Source organism: Eschrichtius robustus, chromosome 14 (assembly GCF_028021215.1).
Source record: "Eschrichtius robustus isolate mEscRob2 chromosome 14, mEscRob2.pri, whole genome shotgun sequence".
Classification (NCBI taxonomy): Eukaryota; Metazoa; Chordata; class Mammalia; order Artiodactyla; family Eschrichtiidae; genus Eschrichtius; species Eschrichtius robustus.
In genome coordinates this window covers 47396470-47418708 of record NC_090837.1, presented here as the reverse complement: position 1 = coordinate 47418708, position 22239 = coordinate 47396470, and the positions used below count along the sequence as shown (strand labels likewise).

The 22239-nt window shown below is 43.9% G+C and overlaps 1 protein-coding gene across 2 annotated transcripts in view; it reads left to right on the top strand.

Annotated features, from left to right (window-relative positions):
- Positions 1 to 22239, top strand: part of B4GALT6 (beta-1,4-galactosyltransferase 6) — a 64893-nt gene that overhangs the window by 29916 nt on the left and 12738 nt on the right. For both annotated transcript variants that reach the window (XM_068562898.1, XM_068562900.1), the window contains exons 4-5: positions 13629 to 13753; positions 20540 to 20656. In XM_068562898.1, the coding sequence (XP_068418999.1) occupies positions 13629 to 13753; positions 20540 to 20656 (242 nt within the window). The remainder of the gene's footprint in view (positions 1 to 13628; positions 13754 to 20539; positions 20657 to 22239) is intronic.

Below are 22239 nucleotides of genomic sequence, written 5' to 3'. Positions count from 1 at the left end.
AGTGCACTTGTAATGACTTTTATATATTTTGTCCTTAGCATTTTTGGAGTAGTTGCCTTTGCGGTTTAACCCTGATAGTTTCTATAGTTGCTAGCCTTAGGAGCATAACGAAAGCTACAAGGACTTTTTGAGATGAATTTATAAACTTCAGAGAAGCTCAGGTAATGCTTAATGTAACAAACCATCATGCCCACATTTATTGTAGAAAAGAGTGATGGGGGCCATTGTAGAGTAACGGAGCAGTCGTGACCCGCCTTCTGCTGCCCCTGTGTTGTTCGCAGGGGCAGGTGGGGAGAAACACAGCTGAGTACGTGCCTGCCGGCTGGAGCGGGTGACACATTCGGAGGAAGGGTTGTTATGTGACGAAAGGGAGACAGCAGTTCCTTCTGGAAGGAAAGAGAGACTTCAGAGAGAGGGGACATTGGAAGTGGGTCTTGCAGGACAGTTCAGCAGGTAGCTGAGGGGGCAGTGTCCTAGCACAGGAGGCCCTGTGTTCTGAGAATGGGGAGTGGTCTGCTGTGACCGGGGTGGGTGTGTAGTGGGATGTGTGCTGCATAGGGAGGTGAAGGGCCCTGTGTAAAGGACTCACCAGTCCGAGGGCTGCCTGGGTTCCATGAATCTGTCAGCATCTGTGAGGTGGGCATCAGAGGGGACGGAGCCCGTGAGAGTGTGTGCAGAGGGTTGACTTACAGCCCGGTGTGTATCTCTCTAAGATAAGGGCACATGGTTTTCCAAGGGTCTAGGGGCAAAAAAGGGTAAAAACAAAAACAGAAAACACTGCTTTTTAAAAATAATTAATTTATTTATTTTTGGCTGCGTTGGGTCTTCGTTGCTGCGTATGGGCTTTTCTCTAGTTGCGGCGAGCACGGGCTACTCTTCGTTGCGGTGCTCGTGCTTTGCATTGCGGTGGCTTCTCTTGTTGTAGAGCACGGGCTGTAAGCATGCGAGCTTCAGTAGTTGTGGCACATGGGCTCAGTAGTTGTGGCTCGCGGGCTCTAGCGCGCAGGCTCAGTAGTTGTGGCGCACGGGCTTAGTTGCTCCGTGGCATGTGGGATCTTCCCGGACCAGGGCTCGAACCCGTGTCCCCTGCATTGGTAGGCGGATTCTTTACCGCTGCGCCACCAGGGAAGCCCCAGAAAACACTGCTTTAGGGAATGTAACCTTCATCTGCTTTAGGTAGATACATGGTGTGACGAGGACGGTAGTTTGGAAAGAAGATCCTGATGAGAAGTTGAGAATGGATGAGCATGGGGAAGTGCCGGGATCTGGAGGGGCTGTGAGGAGCTTCCTGCACGGGCCCCAGAGGAACAATGGGCACGTGCTGGGGCTGTGGCGCCGAAGAGAAGAGACGTGGTGACCAGCTGAGGGATCAGGGTTGCTTTCCAGGTTTCTGGCTCGGTGGCCGTTAACTGAAACATGTAATGCGGGGTAAACCTCACACTTGGAGAACGGGGAAGTGAATGAGTTCAGTGTTGGGCCTGTTCTGTTTAAAGCTCAGGAGAGTTCTTTTGGGGTCTGAACTTCTTCAGAGGGATCTGGGCTGGAGATGAGAGGAGGTGAGGTCCTACGAGTGGACCCCTGGAGAACATCCATGTCCGAGGGGCGAGGGGTGGTCAGCAAAGAAGGGAAGGCAGCCAGGGACATAGGGGAGTCAGGGGACGGTGTTCCAGAGGACAGCAAGGAGAGACCTCCACCTTGTCACATACCTCAGAGCAGGTAGAATGAGGGACTGTGAAAGGCCATTGAATTGGGCACGAAGAACACTCACGGAACCACAGTCGGCACAATTCCAGTGGGGCGGCAGCGTGAGAAGCAAGGTATACTGTCCTGAGAAGTGACTCAGAAGTCTGTAAAAACTAGTTGGTTTAAAACAAGGACGTTTGGGACTTCCCTGGTTGTCCAGTGGTTAGGACTCCACCTTCCGCTGCAGGGGGCCCAGGTTCCATCCCTGGTCGGGGAACTAAGATCCCTGCAAGCTGCGTGGCGTGGCCAAATAATAATAATAAATGAATAAAACAAAGAAGTTTGGTGGGAAAGGGAAGGAGACTGGGGGGAAGGAATCTGTGGAGGAGGTGGGGTTAAGGGGAGAACGTTTTAGGAAGAGATGGACTTCAGTGAACTTTAAGTGCTGCGGGCGTGGAGGGGAAGACTCTGGACGGATGGGGAGTGAAGGCAGGAGAAGGGAAGCATCCAGGGAGCCTGGATCCTGGAGAAAGTGACAGGACACAGAATGTGCTCAGGTCGAAGAACTGGCCTTGGAAAGTAGTAGGGACACATCCTGCCCTGAGGCAGGAGTGACGTTCATTTGGAGATGAGGGGGGGGAGGTTAAGGGGGTTCAGGCCTGTTGCTTCTGTGTTCCTAATAAAGTAGGAGAGGCCACAGACGTGTGAGGGGGCGGCCAAGAAGGATGGAGCAGCTTGTAAAGGAGGAGTAGGTATTTAGAACGTTGTAGGGCATGCAAAGTGGAGTCAAACAATCATACATGAAAAGGTGCTCGCTAACCGGCTGGCCAAGAGAGCCCTCTCCCTACCCCGTGGGGGTCAAAATGTACAAAGAATATAACGCTTGTTTCTGCTGAAAGCTTACTATGTTTAAGGCAGTAAATTAGGTACTGTCACCTCAGTGGTGGGATTATGTGCTTATGTGATTTTCTTCAGTGGTATTTCTTGGGTGAAGAATTTGAGCATGGAAAATTGTTGATCAGGTGTGGCAGGTCAGGAAGGGAGGGAAAATAACAGTGTGTGTGAGTATATGGGTGTGTCTTAGTCTGTTCGGGCTGCTATAGCAAAAATACCATAGACTGGGTGGCTTAAACAGCAAATACTTATTTCTCACAGTTCTGGTGGATGGACATCTAAGATTAAGGGGTCAGCAGATTCGGTATTTGGTGAGGGCCTGATTCCTGCTTCATAGAGGGCTGTCTTCTTGCTGTATCCTCACATGGTGGAAGGCGTGAGGGATCTCTCTGGGGTCTCAAGGGCACTAATCCCATTCATGAGGGCTTCATCCTCATGATGTAATCACTCCCCAAAGGCCCCACCTCCTAAAACCATCACATTTGGGGTTAGGATTTCAAAATATGAATTTGGGGGGTGGGGGGAAAAAACATTCAGTCCATTGATGTGATTGGGTGAAACTCGTGGAGCTGGGTTTCTCTAAGTGTGGTCCAGAGATGATCTACACCAGAAGCCACGGGGATGCTGGTTAAAAAAACCTGGGTCGCCACAGAGGTCGGTTCAGAGGCTGAGCCACCAGAGCGAGGCCCAGACCACTCTGGGCAGCATCTCTGGTTGCCACTTGGCAGAGATCACAGCTCCGACCAGCCGTGCCCAGAGGTGCCACTCCTGGGGTCCTTAATGCCAGAAGCTTCTGCCAGCACTTTTACTGAAAGGCAGTTTTGCAGAGTGCCCACGTCCTCATGTTCACTTCTGTTTCAGAGTCACCTTCGGGTGCATCTTGTCACTTGACTGCTTCTCTTTGCTGGAGAGGTTGGGAGAGTGGAGCGGTAGCTTCTTTCCTCTGGGAGGCAGGACTCAGTGGCGGGCAGTTCAAGCCCCTGAAATGTGTTCAGGTAAAGCTGGGTGCCCACAAACATGACCCACGCATGTCTACTGACACAGGGGCTCTGAGAATGGGCCCGGGACTTCCATTCTCAACAGGCAGGCCCGGTGAGTCTTAGCCACTCCACCAAAATTAATCAGCTGCTTTATTAGGAGACCATAGAGACAGGAAAAATGTGGAGACAGCAGAGAGAAGCTGAAGCCAGAACTTACTGGCCTTCAACTCTGACACTGCCAGTCATTCTAGGTGACGGTGGTGCTCAGGGTGTGAATATGGAGCTGGGTGTTACATGCAGGATGTCCAGGGAGAGGAGGGCACCTCTCGGTGAATATGGCTGCATATTGGAGGGTGGTTCGGCTGAAAGTCGTAAACTTCAAAGGAGGTACATTTATGAAAGAAGGGAGTAATTATTTTTTGTGAGGTGTAGGTATAAGTCTGCAGAGCACCTTCTTATATGCCTCACCCCCAAGACTGTGGACCTCAGAAAGTAAGCACTGAGCACAGTTTGAAAGGATGAATAGTGTTTCACTTAAGATGAGGAGTGGAGGTGGTATTCTAGAAAAGACATTGAGATACAGTATATGGAAACTTCTTGGCAACTGAATGGTTCGAGAAAGCACATTTGAAAAGGCCAGAGGGGTATGTGATATACCATATTTTCTTGACAAACCACATCATTAATTTCATAATGGCTTCTTGGAAACAAGAAAGAAGCAGTACGTTAAATGCACACACTGTAGGGTATGTCCCTAGGTCAGAATGCTAAAACGTGAATGACACGTGTCTCAGAACTGAGGAAATATAGTAAGAGTGGTGGTGGGTTATGACATTAAAGGAGATTGTCATTGTTTCAATAGTCAGGGACTAGAGAACAATTTGGAAGAATGTAATACAGGGTATGAGGCCTCCAGGTGTGGACCAGAGGTTCATTGGAGGGATTACAAGGCAAAGCTGGGAGCAGATAGCAAAGACTGTTAACTAGAGGTTACAGATAGTCATTCGGAGTAAAGCAGGAGAAAACAGTGAGCCAGGGAGGAAACTGGGTGTTAGAACTGTGTGTTGTGGCCAAGATTAGGCGATGAGAACTTGGACTGTCCAGGAGGCTGGGTCATCTACACGTGGGACATCTTTTGTACGAATGTCTTAAAGGCATATTTTAGCACCTGATGGAGCCAAGGACTGGAAATGCAGGGAGGAAGGAAGCAGAGAGAGAGGTGAGACGGGATTCGACATGGCCAGCTCTGCCATTCCTACTCATCTATTCATGCATCCATTCGTTCATCCATCCATCCATTTATTCATTCACCCATCCTGTGTCCAGGCATTGCCCTTGATATTGGAGATGTGTGACTAAAAGACCACTTTGTTTAGAATACTAGGATTTGGTCACTTCAAGAATAATTGAGTAAGAAGTTGTTTGTGTAGGTAGACGTTATACAATTCCAGAAGTTGAGAAGCCAAAGGAAAGCACTGGACGTGGGCAGTTTCTAGTGGCGGCTTCAAAGGCGGCTGTGTGTGACTGGGGGCAAGATGACTCATGGAACCTTTCAGCCTCTGAGCTGCCCTCGGTCAGCCGCCCAGAGGGTGGGGGAAGGGAGGTGCCACCTTATCGTAAAAGTCGTTTTCTGACTTTGGAAAAGAATTCACCTGAGGGGATATTTCTAGAGGAAATTCAGGGGTTTCTCTGACAACGTCATCAGGTCTTTGGGCTGTGCACGCTGGGAACCCTGAGGGTAAAACACTGACAAGAGCCAGAGTATCCAGAATTAGGCTTTAGAGACCAAAAAATACAGGTAGGCCCCAAACTGAGTGAAGTAGTCACTGAAACGTGTTGATTTATGGAGAAAACAGCTCTTTGGCTAGAGATGATGTACCTTACATTTTTTTTCTTACATTTCAAGTAAAATTTAAATGCAGGTAATTCATATGTATTGAATATTTACTATTTTAAGAATTATACTTTAATAGAAAAAATAATATCCTAAACCATGTCATGTGATATGTTGTAACCTACACAACCGTAAACTTTTGATTTGGGCCTGTGCTGTTCCAAACGGATCCCAGGCCACTCAGGTCCCGCTTCCCAAAGCAGGAGGCATTGTTGCACGTCTTGCCAATTCATGCTGAACTGGCATTAGAGTGAATGTGCCGTGTAACCAGTGGTACAGCCAAGTTATTCCCTCCCACACAACACAGAAGGGGTTGGCACCCAGGCTTTGGTGCGCAGCCTGAGAGGTAGCTCACCACTGACTGTCTTCTTCCACTTTCCTTCTAGCTAAGTGGCAGCCTCTGGTCTCTTAGGCGTCCAATTTTCCTGCTCTCTCCTTTCTAACCCTGGTCCCACCTTCCAAAGAGTGAAAATCACTATTTACATTGTTTATATTTGTGTGCTGAATGATTGCTCTGCTGGGTAGATAGATTTCAGCCAATAGATAATGTTTTCTGACCTTTTAATTTCTAACTGGGGAGAGAGAGCGTGTGTCCCCACTGGAAAACCTCAGGTGCAGCACAGAGTGGAGGTGGAGATCTGTCCCTGGAGCTCACTGGGTCCTTCCTCTTCAGTTGCCCTTGAAATCTCAGCAGGTGAAGTAAAGGGGGCTGGCCTGGCTGATTGCTTACTTCTTTGCAAGTAAAGCAGGATGCCTCCTCTCCTGGCTTTAGAGCACTGGAATGCTTCCTTTTTTTTTTTTTTTCTTTTTAAAATTTTTATTTTATATTGGAGTATAGTTGATTTACAATGTTGTGTTAGTTTCAGGTGTACAGCAAAGTGATTCAGTTATAAATATACATATATCCATTATTTTTCAGATTCTTTTCCCGTGTATGTTAATACAGAATATTGAGCAGAGTTCCCTGTGCTATACAGTGGGTCCTTGTTGATTTTCTATTTTATATATAGTAGTGTGTAAATGTTAATCCCAAACTCATTTATCCTTCCCCCCACCTTTCCCCTTTGGTAACCATAAGTTTGTTTTCTAAGTCTGTGAATCTGTTTCTGTTTTGTAAATAAGTTCATTTGTATCTTTTTTTTTTTTTTTTTTAGATTTCACATATAAGTGATGTCATATGATAGTTGTCTTTCTCTGTCTGACTTACTTTACTTAGTATGATAATCTCTGGGTCCATTCATGTTGCTGCAAATGGCATTATTTCATTCTTTTTTATGGCTGAGTAGTATTCCATTGTGTATATATACCACATCTTCTTTATCCATTCCTCTGTCGATGGGCAATAAGATCGTTTCCATGTCTTGGCTGTTGTAAATAGTACTGCAGTAAACATTGGGGTGCATAAGTATCTTTTCAAATTATGTTTTTCTCTGGATACATGCCCGGGAGTGGGATTGCTGGATCATATGATAGCTCTATGTTTAGTTTTTTAAGGAACCTCCATACTGTCCTCCATAATGGTGGTTTACATTCCCACCAACAGCGTAGGAAGGTGAAACACTTTCTTGAGTGAAACCTGGAGGGGACACCTGGTAGGTAAAGGAGATGAGAGTAGCCTTAGTGGGTGCAGTAGGGAGGAAGGACTTGAGGTCCTGACCACAGGCTCACCTCGAGAGGTTCTTTCCACTGAGGGTAGTTTGGAAACCGTGTCACCACTAGTTCATCTTCTCCGTGCCTCTTCCTGGCCACTCTCTATAATGTGCCCCTTTCCCTTCACTTCCTATGCACAGGAAATAAGTATTCTTCCTACTGGCATGTGTTGACTAGCTGGAGCTGGTGTATTAAATTAAGAATATGCAGATTATGACCTGTTTGAATAAAGGGGCATGAGCCCCCCACACGTGGTTGGCAGGTAGCTAGTTCCCTCAGCATCTGAGCTCCCGCTTTGGGGAAGTGGAACCCACAGGGTTGTTTTGATGGAAGGTGCAGTTTCAATACACCCACACCAAGGAAGTAGAGTCGTAAGCTTTCTTACTTACGGATCCTGGGAGCTGGGGAGGAGGGTGCAGAGAGCTGGCGGGAAGGGCAGTCTTCCGTCCCCAGAGATGAGAGCAGGGTACCAAGCATCTGTTTCTTATAAGGTGGTTGGGGCAGAGGTCACAAAGTTTTCTTGGCCTTAATTCTAAGTGGTTGTTTTAAAAGGTGCCTCTGGAAAAGCAAGGTGGGAACTTACGGCGGGAATCCTAAACTCAAGCCCTTATCTAAATGTCCAGACACTGGATGTGAGCAGGGATATCGCACCGTGAAATGCCTAGGCAGCAACTCAGAAAAACAAAAGTTGTTTTTCTCATCACAGTTGATCCCGTGATGCCTCAGCATTAATCTTTAGGGAAAATCATAGGCACCGTCTGGACGGTGGAGATAGTAAAAGCCCCTGGCAGGGTTTTGATCACCCAGCACACGAAACATTTGAGCAAAGCAGAAATGCCATCAGCAATATCACTAGACAAATGACAATTTGAAATCCCGTCTGTAACCACTCTCCCCTCATTAGCTGGGGTCTAGCCAAGAAGATAAATCAAAGCCCTTGGATAAGGTTAAGATAGGTATTTGATTTAAAACTTAGGTGAGATTGTGGAATACTAGTACCACATCTCGGGCCATCTTTTGTAAATTTGTCTGAGTTTGTCCAGAACTATTAATGTACACACAGCAGGTGGTGCCCCTTACAGCACGTACACCTCCTTCCTGGGCCAGTGAGTAATCTAGAGCTAAACGGTTACCCACGCTGTCTGTGCTGAAGAATCACACTGCTGCTGCTGCGCTAAGGCTGGGCTTTGGTCTAACAGCCCAGAGTGCTCGGCCGGGGTGGCTCACAGGTTGGGGTTTGCTGTAATGTTGTTTTATGCTCAGTGCAGGGTCACCTCGAGGCGCCTCAGTCCTGTTGAGGGTAGTAGCAGACCTACTCCCAGTATAATGGGGGTGAATATGGCGGGCTTCGACATGAGGGGGCAGAGAGCTGAATTGGGGGGGTCTGTTCAGTGTTGTGGGTGTTCTCAGGGAGACTGAAGTGCCCTGGTGTGAGCAGACAGGGCTCCGGGGTGCGGGGAGGTGGAGAGAAGGAGAAACGCGTGGAGAACCCCGTGTGTGACGACACCGGGGCCTGGGACCCACAGTGGGCACAGGCTGCGGGATCAGGGAAGCCAGAGGAATCAGGGTTCCCCCCCGGGTGGCAGAGCTGCAAGGCCCAAGATGGTGGGGATTATACTCCTTGGGACCAGGTGTGGGTCCGGTTCCTCCATGTATGTGGTCAGGGCACCCATACCCATGTCAGGAAAAGGTAAGGTGAAGGGGCCACCACTAAAAGACTTTTAAGAAAGGTTGTTCCAGTAGTGACTTCTGCTATCCTACTCGCTATGCCTTGTAATTTACAGGGTGCCCTTCATTTATGTTTGGAGGGGTTCGGGGAAGCAACGTAATTTGGGCTCCAGTGTCAATGAGAGCATCCCAGTGGATAATTAGAGAAGTGAGCAGGTGATTGTCCCCGAGAGGAGGGACAAGCTCAGGGAACTGCAGGGTCCCTAGGACAGGGGCCTTGGTGGCTGTCACTCTCACAGATCAGGGCGTGGGATCCTGGGTTCTGCTGCTGGGGCGGGAACATCCTGAGAGGCGACAGCACCATCCTTTGGGATGGGACCACAGTCTCCTGAAGAGCCTGCAGCACCTGAACAAAGGCTTCTAATTTGCGTTCAGCTGTCCCGAGATTAAGTCATCAGGGACCCTGATCTCTGGAGCTGCCAGTGTGGAGAGCTTGTTGCTCATCTTGTGAGGGAGGCCGAGCTTCTTCCTTCTGTCTCTGTGGGCTCGGAGGCTTGGAGGGGTCTCTTTCTCTGTAAACAAAGCTCGGAACCAGTTCCAAAGACCCCTAAGAGCCAATCAGTGCCCTTCTCCCTCTTCTTTTGAACGAATTTTTCTAAAAAACCTTGCATTTCTATCATGGTGTAGTTAGGTGTCTCTGTTCCTCATTCACACTGGCCATCGTTGGATGTTTTGGTGTGATGGATTGTAACAGGGAACGCCTGGGACAGAGGTCGCCTCTTCCCCAACTCCTGTGCTGCCACCTCCCATTCTAGGGGGTCCCAGTCAACTGCTGAGGGTCAGGGTCCACCTCCACCTCCACCGGTGCAACATTAGCAGATGTATTTGGGCAAGCTCCAGGCCCCGAGAACGCAGCCTTCACGACTTGGCATGTAGATATGCCACTGTGCTCCGTGACGCCCAAGCCGTGGGGGTCTCACAGGCTTCTGGTAGTTTTCTAACCTCCTCTGGGGACGTGGGAGGAGCCGGTCCCAAGCGCGTGGGGCCCCACGTTTTTAGCAGCATGTGATGCACTTGCCTTGCAGCGCTTTGCCTCCCGGCTGCCACGATGGCCCTGCTAGTGCTGCCTCCTCAGGGGTTAGGCCGGCTCCCCAGGTTTAGCACCCGGTCCTGACCCGACACAGTGGGCCCAGCAGCCGGCCTGCCCCTCCGGCTCCAGGGCCCTGGGGAGCTCTCCTTGGCTCCCAGTACCTCATAGCCTGCCCCCCAGCCCTGTCCCTGCGTGGGGGAAAGAGGCAGAGCCTGACCGTCCAGGTTAGCTCGCCTTGGTCCAGTGCCCAGACTTGCATATGTGATGGTAGCCCATCACCTCCCCACCTGACACCGAGTGGGGTCTCCTTTGGAGAATAATGGGAGACAGGGCTGCTTCCGACTGGGGCCTGCTGGCTCTTCTCTGCAGCGGAGTCTGACCTTTTACAGCACCAGCAGTTTAGGGTGGGAATTCTCAGCAGAGCCGGGCGGCACGACACACAACAGCAGCGCAGCGGCACTGACTGCCAGCCAGCCGTGGACCCTCCCAGGGAGACTGAGCGGTCTGGAGGGGGAGGAGAGCCACCCGCAGCTCCAAGGCGTCGGATGGGCGTACGGACTGCGCCCACGATCCCATCCTCCTCTTCAACTGTACTGAGCAGCTGGAGCTGGTGTGCTGAGTTAAGAGCAAGCGGATTATGACCTGCCATGTGAGGGGGCACCAGCCACCCTTACTGCTTGGCAGGTAGCTCCCTGGGCATCTGAGCTCCCACTTTGGGGAAGTGGAGCCCAGCGGGTCATTCTGATGCAAGGTGCAGTTTCAGTACACACGCAAAGGAAGTAGAGTCTCAGGATTTACTCACGGATCCCAGAGGGGGCCAGGGCACAGTGAGCGGGGGGGGAGTGCCGTCCTCCATCCCCCGTCACCAGCCAGCAGGAGATGGAGAGCAGGACAGCAAGCACCTAGAACTTACAAGGTTGCCGGGGTGGGCAGGTCACTGACTTTCTGCGGGCTTAACTCTGTTTATTTTAAAAGGTTCCCTGGGAGAAGCAGAGCAGGTACTTAAATGGTGGGAATCCTAAACTCAAGTTCTTTATTTATTTTTTTTAAAATAAATTTATTTATTTATTTATTTATTTCTGGCTGCGTCGGGTCTTTGTTGCTGCGCGCGGGCTTTTCTCTAGTTGTGGCGAGCCTGGAGCTGCTCCCCACTGAGGTGCGTGAGCCTCTCACTGCGGCAGCCTTTCCCGCTGTGGAGCACGGGCTCTAGGCGCGTGGGCTTCAGTAGCTGTGGCTCGCGGGCTCCAGAGCGCAGGCTCAGTAGTTGTGGCGCACAGGCTTAGTTGCTCTGCGGTATGTGGGATCTTCCCGGACCAGGGCTTGAACCCGCGTCCCCTGCACTGGCAGGTGGATTCTTAACCACTGCACCACCGGGGAAGTCCCTAAACTCAAGTTCTTATCTAAATATCCAGACCCTGGGTGTGAGCAGGGTTATGACACTGTGAAATGCACAGGCAGCAACTCGGAAATAAGTGGTTGTTTTTTCAGAGAAACAAAAGTTGTTTTTCTCATCACACCACCCCACTGCCACCTCTGCCTCCACTAATTAGTGTTTATTTTTCTTTCTCTCTCTTTCTGATCACACACTTGCTGTTTCCAGCGGTTGCGCTGCCTGTCCTGGAGCCTGTCCTCCATCCCTTCATACCCACCCCCAGTAGTGATGTTGCTATTACTCCTGGCATGACAGCCTCATGCCACTGGGTCGTCTTCGGCCTTCAGCCAGTAAGATATTAAGATTTCAGGTCAAAGAGCAATAAGCACATAGAAAAGCTGCTAAGGGTCTCTGAGGAATGTGACTGGGGGTGCCGATGGAGAGGGAGGTGAGCTTCGGGTGCCTTGGGCATCAGGGATTGTAAGTGATGGACACCAGAGGCCCTGTTTATTGAGGAGAAAGATATAAGGCCTGCCTCTTAATTTGCTGGCACATGTGTGTTCAAGATGAAAATTAAACTGCAAATGATACTGGAGAAAACTGCTGACAATAATGTTGGTTACAGCTGTTGAAGCTATAAAGCTGGAAAAAGGCAAAGAAATTGGTTTAAAAGTGCATAAGGAATACCAACTTCAGTTCCTTGTATGAATGGCTTATTATTTAGCCTAATTACTATCATTTTAGGAATTATGCATACCATTAAATGCATCAGATTTATTTGTGTGAATTTTATCTTATTACAGTGCTAGATTCTGTTTTGTCAGCTGAGTCATGGTAGTCTGTACTCACATTGACCGATGGATCTTACATTTGATCTGTCCTTTCTCTGTAAGTTCCTAGGTTACTCTTTAGGTAAATCTGACCTTTCTAAGATTAGCTACTTTGCATATCTTGTCACACTAAAGGATGGGTATTTGGTTATAAAAGGCAGCAAACATTGTCAGGAGAACAGGCAGACATTAGAAGAGCGCAGATTTTTTCCTAGCTTACTCTGTGAAACCTAGGCATTTACATTTTGAAATACTTCTCTCTAGTATGCCTAAGTGCTTAGTGGAAGCCACTGACGGACGTTCCTGCCTACTTAGGATGAAGAGTGGGGATGGGAAGACGAGTGGCTGTGAAACCTTATAGAATATAGAATAGCAGGAAGAGAGGAAAGGAAAGAGGCTCCCTCGAAGAGGAACTGAGTGTTTTACAGTCATCCCTCAGTATCCAAGGGGGATTGGTTCAGGGGCCCCCAGGGTACCAAAATCTGAGGATGCTCAAGTCCCTTTCAGTCAGCCCGCCGTATGTGAGCTCTGCATCCACAGATGTCAACCAACCTTGTGGATATGGAGGGCTGACTGTATGTGTGGAATCATGGCCACTGAGCTCAGAAGACTTGAAATGGGAAACCTCAATAGTTGTTGGTTTGTACTTCATGAGAAAAGGAGGTGAAAGAACTTAGTTCTGTTAGTCCTTAGTTCTCTTTTAATTCTTAGTTGGTTTTGATTGAGGTAATGGAAATGGTTTTCCATCCAAGAGTCATTCCTGTTTCCATGGTATACGTTAGAAAAACTGTTAGTAAAAACATTTCTAGGAATATCAAATATTTGTTAATTTGGAGAGTGAGTGCTTAGTAGACCAGGAACATCTTAGAAGTTTATAGTTTTTCAGTTTTGCCTGTCAAGGGGATGCATGGTAGGTACTCAAAATAAATTTGTTGAATTGTGTTTGTGAATTCTCTCTCTGAAGAAATGTCAGTAAAGTAGATGACAGTAATAGTGGCTAAATTTACTGAATGTGTACCTTTGTGCCCGGCATTGTTTCATCTAATGGATACAACCACAGCGGGAGGCAGGTATTACCATCTCTTTTTACAGATAAGGAAACTGAGGCACAGAGAAGTTAGATAATTTCCCCAATACATAGAAGCTAAAATTCAGCTCCCCGTCAAACTTAACTGCTTAATTAACTCTTAACGTACTGTGTGTTCATTGTCTCCTGTGTTGATTATGTTGAAATTAAAAAAGTTTTTAAATACTCGAATAAATTGGAATGATAAGCTACATTGTAATGACATGCAGACATTTCCCAAAGAATATTATAATATTCACCATATTACTCAAAAGCAAAAAAGTTTAAGTGCTTTGATTTTCTTTGGCTGATTTACCAAAGATAGTAGGATGACCATATAATTTATCATCCAAACTAAAACTGAAAGGTGATATTAACAATTATATGGTGATAACAGGAATAAATGGTACTGTCCCAGCAACTACATTATGCCATCACCCTACTGATTGTTGTTTGTCTGACTTCGTATTAAAACAATTCTTCACATTTTTGACCTTCTAGGGGGATTCCTCAATGTCAATGTAAGTGAAGTCAGTTTTGATGAAATTCATCACCTCTTCTCCAAGGATTTAGATATTGAGCCAGGAGGTCACTGGAGGCCTAAAGACTGTAAACCCAGGTGGAAGGTGAGGTCCATTTTTTCATAAGTAGTGTGACTGTTACTATGCATTTGAGGAAAAGTGTGTTTGATTCAGAATATAGAGTCAAATCCCTTTGTCTTGATAAATTTAAGACATCAAAATGTTTGTGTTTAATGTGTAAGTATTCACAGTCCAAATGTGAGTTAATCGTGTTACCTGTGAAGATGAACGGCACCTGTGCATATACAGATACCTGCTCCTGTGTTCAGTCTCTTGGAGATCCTGGTGATAAGTACCGCGCTTGAGATTGGCTTGGAAAACAGATGATTTTTCCTGTTCTGTTTGGAAGAGAGGCTGTGATTTCTTTGCTTCCTGCTGCTGTCCCTAGTGGTTACGGACACCTGCAGGCGTAGCCCCACCAAGGCCTGGAAACAGTGGTTTCCAGTTGGGCCCAGCATTGGGGTTCCTGAGTCCCAGCATTCTAAAGACGCTGCTCGGCGGTCACTGCAGGACACAAAAAGAAGAACTTCGGGCTCTTCTTTGCCTCTGTTTCAGAAGGCAGAGCACAGGCTTTTAATCTTTTTGATATATCAGAATCCTACTTTTAATGTTTTGTTTGAAAAACTATAAGGAAGTGGGCCTGCCCCTGCTGCTTAAAAAAAATTTGAAAACCATGGTTTAAATCAGAGTTGTTCTCAATACTGTGAAATTGGTTAATAAGCGCGTGTTCATGTAATGTTACGTTTGAATAGGAAACAGCATTTATGTAATTCAAGTGAAAACTACATATGATTAAATCAGATATTACATCCTGAAGGATTGTGCTGTACCCTTAATCTGGAAACAGTTTTCAGTTCCTCTTTTAAATATCAGTATTTTGCTAAAATATTTGTCTTTTGGTACCAAAAAATGTCACTCCTGGGAAGGAGAATTGTATGCTGTTAAGCTTATGATAAAAGCCCTCTGACTTAAATGGCCTTGAACTCTTTGTGTTTGGGGGTGTTGGGGATGTGTATTATTTACGTCTGCATCCCTAACGTAGAGCTTACCCTCTCTTGCATAAAAGGGAAGCGCTAAACCCAGTTCTGTTGAGTTGAGTTTATGAGACAGATACATGTCTTGTTACAAATTATTAAATAAATGTTTGGGTTTTTTTTCCCTCAAACAAGTTGTAAAGCTGCTGAAATGGATTCCAGTACAGATTTCGGCAACACATTCTGTATTGCAGTTGTTTTATACTATTTCCCAGATCAGATTCGGATAATAAATGAATCTTCTCCTATTTCATGATTGAGTTTCCTCACATTTGTATATAAAATATGGCCCAATTTATATAATGTTACTTTAAAAAATGTCCTGGGCAAAATAAATTCTTTTTCTTACTTGGGTGATGAGTATATACGTTGAACACTAACGGAAGAAAAAGCATACTCAATTAATCACAAAGGCTGTGGGGTAGAATGGAGGTTGGTTCTCAGATGTATGTTAATACACGTGATGTATACCTCTCACGTGTGCACTGTGTAGTATAGCAGTAGGATAAGTTGGGATCAGGAAAATTAAGTCTTCTTGTCCTTTCTCCAGTGGTCTATATCAGATGTTGGATTTTAAATTTTAGCGTTTGTTTTCGTCTCATTTTCTAGGGGAGAGGTATATCACACATAAGTAGTTTCTACTTACAGATTTCAGTAGACTGTAAACTCCAGTGAATCAGTAGGTAACAGTATTGAAAGGGAAGTTTCAGGAGCCGGCTAATTCAGGGATCTAAAAATTGGCTTATTTTATTTAGGAACTATATGGTACTGTTGCTCTTATTTCAGTTATGCCCAAACCCTTCTCAGAGTATAGCCTCTAGTTCTGAGCTACGCAGCTCAAGGTATGAGAGGGAATTTGGAGATCGTTCAGAGGTGACCTATACCTGCTATACCTAATCAAATAATCTTCCCCCCACCTCACCCCTGCCACCTGTTTACATTCTAATCTTGAAACCGAGCTGAGGAGGAAACAAGAAGTAACGAGATTTATGTGAAGCATCTGCTATCAACTTGATTCTTAATATTTGAGGATCTTTTTCTTTTTAAAAAAACACCAACTGAATTCATCAAAGACCAGTTCAGTGGAATTGATCTTCTAAAATAAGTGATTTCACCAATTGCTAGGTATTTTGAACATCGCGGGTCGCAGTGGAAGATTGAGCACGGGTCGGATGCCTTGTAGAGGCAAGATTATTTCTAACAGGGAGGTTGGGATAGGAGGAAAGTGATGCTTTTCAGGTCATTAAAGTGAAGTGTTTACCTGTGATGTTGCCTGTGTTCCATTCAGAGTTCAGATGGAGGCCTGAACCACTTTGGTCTAAAACCTAAGGCTTTGAAGAGTCAGGCAACTACTTGTTGGGGTTATCTGCTCGGAGCCCTGGAGTCCTGTTTCTAGTCCAAGGTTCCTCAAAGATGGGTCTTAGCCACCTGTTTCAGAGCTACCTGGGGTGTTTGGTAAAAAAGAAGATTCTTGAACTCAGTCCTCAGACGTTCTGATGCTGTTGGTGGAAAGGGACGGGAACCTGCAATTTTTATCGCGTGCCTCCTGTCTGAGAAGCTCCTGTATGCACTGGAAGTGAGGGGGAGGGGGAGGGACCTGAAACACTGCAGGAGAATGAAGGCTTGGCAGCTTCTACTCTGTTCTGTCTTAGTCAGTGGCAGACAGCTCGTGCACCCTGAAAGGTAGGCAAGTCTGAAGCCATGACATTTAGGGACATCGTAGCGGTGGTGTGCTTGAAGTTTGAAACCAGGACAAAATCTTGGTGGGGAAAATTTATGTAGTCAACATTTTTCTTGCTTATCTCTTCATGGTGAGTATAGGAGAAAATGAGCAAGGATGAAAAATAGGTGCATAAATTTAGTAAGATTAGTGGTTTTGAAGTGGGAGCAAAGTGCGTGTGGATAATTTTGCTTGAACAAGAGGTGGCGAGGAGAGATTCATGAAGATGACTCTTGTTTTTCCGAAGGTAACGACCAGATGTTTAGTTCTATCTCCAGTGGAGATGCTTCAACAGGAGAGTGGCTCCAACAGCAAATTAGGGCACATGTAAGAAAGAATGTCCTGAAACAAAGGCTATTAAACCTTGAGATAAATTACCACAGAATACTGAGATCTTCTCTTCCTAGGCAATAAATTGTAAACTGTTGACAGTGACATTCCACAGCCAAAGGAAGGGACGTGCCAAATGAATTTTTAGATGCTATTTAGCTTTGTTTTAATAAAAACTTTACTTTAGGCATATTCAAAACCTTTGATAACTGTCTCATTAATATGTGGACACGCATTTGTTGTAAAAACGACAGTTTAGTTTCTTTGAACTTGCCATGACACTGGTCATTTCTTTCTCTTATGATACTCTCAGTTTCCATATAGTATTAAGGAAAAATCAACTCAATATTTTAAATGTTTTATCGAAGAAATTACTGTCTTAGGGGCCATGACTACCTTCGTTTATTCTTATATGTTCAACTGATTACTCAGCCTCATTGTATTTAATTAATGTGGGCTGTCTTTAATATGGACTCTGCAGCTTTTTAATAGCTTCTTTCCTTATATATCTATAATTCGTCTTAACTGCTTTTATAACCCATTTACATCATAGGCAGCCAACTTGTGGCCAAATTCAAAACCAAGAAGGGCAAGCTCGATCCTAATTTTGCTAGAAGTTATCACACTGATACACTTCAGATAATGTCAGTGGTAGGGATTTGTACTTGCCACCTAACTCCTTTTTCTCCTTTCACTTTCATAGCAGTTTCCTATCCCAAGAGTAAACTTAGGGGTTCCTGAACTGCTTTGGGAGTTGTATAGATGTGGGAGTTCTGTGGAGATGCCAACAGTGGATACTGAGGCCTGTCAGCAAGTCTCCTCAGTCAGAAGGGAGTGCTCAGCACCAACCGTGGCCGTTGTGTAGGGTACAGGAGGGACTCTTAGATGTGGGTTCCGTGTTGTTCTGTAGCCTCGTGGTCCTCAGGTTCATAAGCCAAGAGGCACCTTATGGAGCAAACCAAAGAAGAATGGGGCCCAGAGTGGGGCTGGCAGAGGCACCAGAGCCTCTTTGGTTCCCACCACTTACCAAATGTGAATCAATGTAGACATGAAAATGTCAGCCTCGTAACAACCATTGTCTCTTTCTCTTTTCCACTATCTCATCCTCATTAAGGGAAAATTAGTGGTGGAGCTTTTAGTTTAGACGTCTTCAATTTTATGAAACCATGTATTGTTCTCTTTTAAAATAAAACTATTTTAATAACTTAAAATTTTCTCTCATGTATGATCCTGGTAATGTAAAATACACAGGTAAATGTTACTATTTTCTACTGACTACATCTAATGTCATGTCCTGATTTTACAAGTAGGACCAGATCCTAAACCTATGCATTGTCAATTATTTGCATTTATTCATTCATTAGTAAAATTTATTTGGTATAGTTGAAATTTTAGTAAGTCCTATGTTTAATGTTGTTACATAATTTTCTGTTTAACCAGTTTATTAGGCTGTATTTAAAAATCCAAAATATAGAAGGACACATAGACATTGTTATTAGACATATTTTGACTCTTATGTTCTTTGAAAATCTAATGATTCTGGAATTTATTATTTTTTTGGCACTTTTTAATTGAACTATAGTTTATTTACAACATTATGTTAGTTTCAGGTGTACAGCAAAGTGATTCATTCAGGTGTACAGCAAAGTGAATATATATATATTCCTTTGCAGATTCTTTTCCATTATAGGTTATTAAAAGATACTGAATATAGTTCCCTGCGCTATACAGTAAATCCTTGTTGCTTGTCTATTTTATATATAGTAGTGTGAATCTGTTAATCCCATACTCCTAATTTATCCCTCTCCTCCCCTTTCCCCTTTGGTAACCATAAGTTTCTTTTCTACATCTGTGAGTCTGTTTCTATTTTGTATATAGATTCATTTGTATCATTTTTTAGATTCCACACATAAGTTATATCATATAATATCTGTCTTTGTCTGATTTACTTCACTTAGTATGATAATCTCTAGGTCCATCCATGTTGCTGCAAATGGCAAATACTTCATTCTTTTTTATGGCTAATATTCAATTGTGTATATATGCCACATCTTCTTTTCCATTCATCTGTTGACGGACACTTAGGTTGCTTCCATGTCTTGGTTATTGTAAATAGTGCTGCTATGAACATTGGGGTGCATGTATCTTTTTGAATTAGAGTTTTCATCTTTTCCAGATATATGCCCAGGAATGGGATTGCAGGATCATGTGGTAGCTCTATTTTTAGTGTTTTAAGGAACCTCCATAAGGTTTTCCATAGTGGCTGCACCAATTTCCATTCCCACCAACAGTGTAGGAGGGGTCCCTTTTCTCCACACCCTCTCAAGCATTTGTTATTTGTAAACTTTTTGATCATGGCTGTTCTGACTGGTGTGAGGTGATACCTCATTGTAGTTTTGATTTGCATTTCTCTAATAATTAGCGATGTTGAGCATCTTTTTATGTGCCTGTTGGCCACCTGTATGTCTTCTTTAGAGAAATGCCTGTTTAGGTCTTCTGATTTTGGAATTTATAATCTGTAGAAAACTTATTTGTTTTAATTTCAATTTTTAGAAAATCCACAATTATAATAAAGCTAGCTTAGCTCAGAAATTGCTAAGAAAAGCAATGGTTAGAAAACATTTTAGCTTTTTCAAGGGCAAAATCTGAATTGTAGGGTCACTTGACTTGTATGATGAAGTTTGGATCCAGGAAATAGAGGACTCGAGTAAGTGATGATTGATCATTATTCATTTATTCCCATATTATAGTAACACACTTTGTAAACAGTGATTTTTAGTGTTGATTTTGAGAGTCTTGATCATTTTTTTTCTTATTAGAAGAAAGATTGATCTACTGAGAAACCATTTTAATTCCCGTAAACGTGGTTTGTTTTTTTTTTGTTTTTTTTGATTACATAAGAAACACATTTCTTTGGTTTATTTAAGGGATGAATTTCTCTGATGCTTGTGCTTGTTTACCTTATCTTTTTTTGTTGAGCTTAACATTTTAACATAATTTTATTATCAATTTTAAACTGAATATTATCCTACCACTGAAATAAACATGCAGTGTATCAAAAATTTAATTGTGCATTTTGATTAAATGAAAAATATTATACTAATATAATTATCAAACTTCATTTATATTCCATGATATATCTGTTATATTTTTCAAAAATATCTCCAGACCAGGTGAGCTGTGTTAGATACTAGATATTCAGGTGGAATCTCTTTTAAATTCAATTTAAAACCCATAAACTTATTATTTATGATCTACTTTAAAACCTAGAAATCAGTCTCGACACGTCCCCCTCCCTCACTCCTTATATCCATTCCATGAACAAATCCTCCACCCCGCCTCTGTTCAAGCTACCATTACCTCTTGTCTTGACTTTGCATTAATTTCTAACCAGCTCCCCGAGCCCACTTTTGGTTTTCTCCAGTCTGCTTTACCCTGCTCTTCATAGTAGTGTTTGCCATCACCAAAGCTGATTTTATCACCCTTTTAAAATCTTTCCACGACTTTCATGGTTTTCATAGGATAAGGACCACAATCCCTAGAACGACCTTCAGAGCCCATTTATACCTCTCCAGGTTCACAAGAGCATAAATGGCACAAAGACAAGGGCCTTGTCTGTTTTCGCCCACTGTTGGATCTCTGGTGAGAAAATTCATGAGTAAGAGAATCTCAAGGGTCAGTTTTTACCTTTTACCTCTAGGGCTTGCTGCTGTATTTATTTACATATGTGACTCTTTTGTTTTAAAGGTGGCAGTTCTCATTCCTTTCCGTAATCGCCATGAACATCTTCCAATATTTTTCTTGCATCTGATTCCAATGCTCCAAAAACAGCGGCTGGAATTCGCCTTTTATGTCATTGAACAGGTGAGACTATTTTTCACAATGGTAACTAAGTATACTAGAACGTAGTAAACTCTTAGATACTGTGTGATTAAAAGTGTGTAGTTTAAGGGTAATCCTTGGTTTTATATTTGGGTAAGATTCCATTTCGGATTGAGCCTGTTGATTGTGTATACCACATTTTGTTAATCCTTTTATCAGTTGATGTGTTCCTATCATTTTAAATCATCTAATGTCTTACCTATTAAAGTGAAATATATATATATAATTATTCATATTATCAGCTAATTTTTTCTCTGTAAATACTTTAATATCAGTATTCTGTATGTACAGTTTCTTTCAGACTTATTTAAACCCTTTGGAGATATTTTCTGTACTTCTGTGTTTTTCTGCTTCTGTCATCACCTGCTTTTGTACTTAAGGTGTCATCTTGGATTTCTTCCTTGGTCTCTCCCCAACCCCATTTCCCAAACACTAGGGTCCTTGCTGAATTTTGTCACTGATTGCTATATAGTATTTCTAAAGTGCATTTTGTTCATGTTTAGAATACACTGTAATTTGGATACTTTTGGTTTTGACATTGGTGACCTCATTTTATCCTGATCGGTCCTTCTTTTTACTAAATCTGACTAAAAATGTATTTCTTTATTTATCAGTAGACAGAAAGTGACCTAGCTTATATTAGATGCCTCTGGGATTTTTTTTGGTTTGTTTTTGAAATATTAGAAAATATTCAAATTCTCTTCCTAAGATTGTTACAGTTAGTGTGTTTTCCCAAGTCCTTTGTGGCTGATTTTACCTTTTTTTTTTTTTTTTTAATTTTATTTTCTCACTCTTAGCTTTTTTGCCTCTATTTTTCCCCCTGGAAGTGCTGGGTATTTAATGTAACTTATAGTTCTCTGTGTGTAAATCACCCTTTTAAGATCTGTTTCCTGTTCATATAATGATGTATATAGGGCATATGTGCTTTTTAATGCAATCACCTATATTATGAAAATTAACTTTTTTTAACCTGATAGTAAATAAAAAATTTTAGCTACTTTCATGATAGCCATAGTTATAAACTTCTAGATCCGTTTTACCAACGGCTAGATTCCTTTTTTGAAACTTCAGTCTTCATAATGTGTTGGGGGATGAGATATCTGCCTCTGTGTTTTTGAAGGCATTTTCTCCTGAGAGTCCGACACCATTGAATTATTTTGTGTATGTGATGAAGAAGTCTGCAGAGCAGCTAAGGTCCATATTTTATAAACGTCTTAAGTCTGAATCTTAGCCTTGATCAGTATTAATTCAGGCCTGTATGTTTGATAGTGTGTTGTGGTTTTGAGATAGTAATATCTTTACCACATATGAAATAGAAGAGTCATTTTCCTGCTGGACTGGTGCCAGAAGGGCTAAGCCTTTGACGAGCAGCTCAGAACTCCCAGTTAAATATGGAAGGGGGTACAACATGTTTCCCTCTTTTCCTTTCCAGACTCCTAAAATGAATGAAAGAAAAAAACTTGTAATGAGTTATTAAACTATAAAGACAAAGAGATGGAAGTAGTTGAGCGATCTCAGCCCATCTCTGGGAGTCAAGAGGCAGGTGGAGGGCTTCCCTGGTGGCG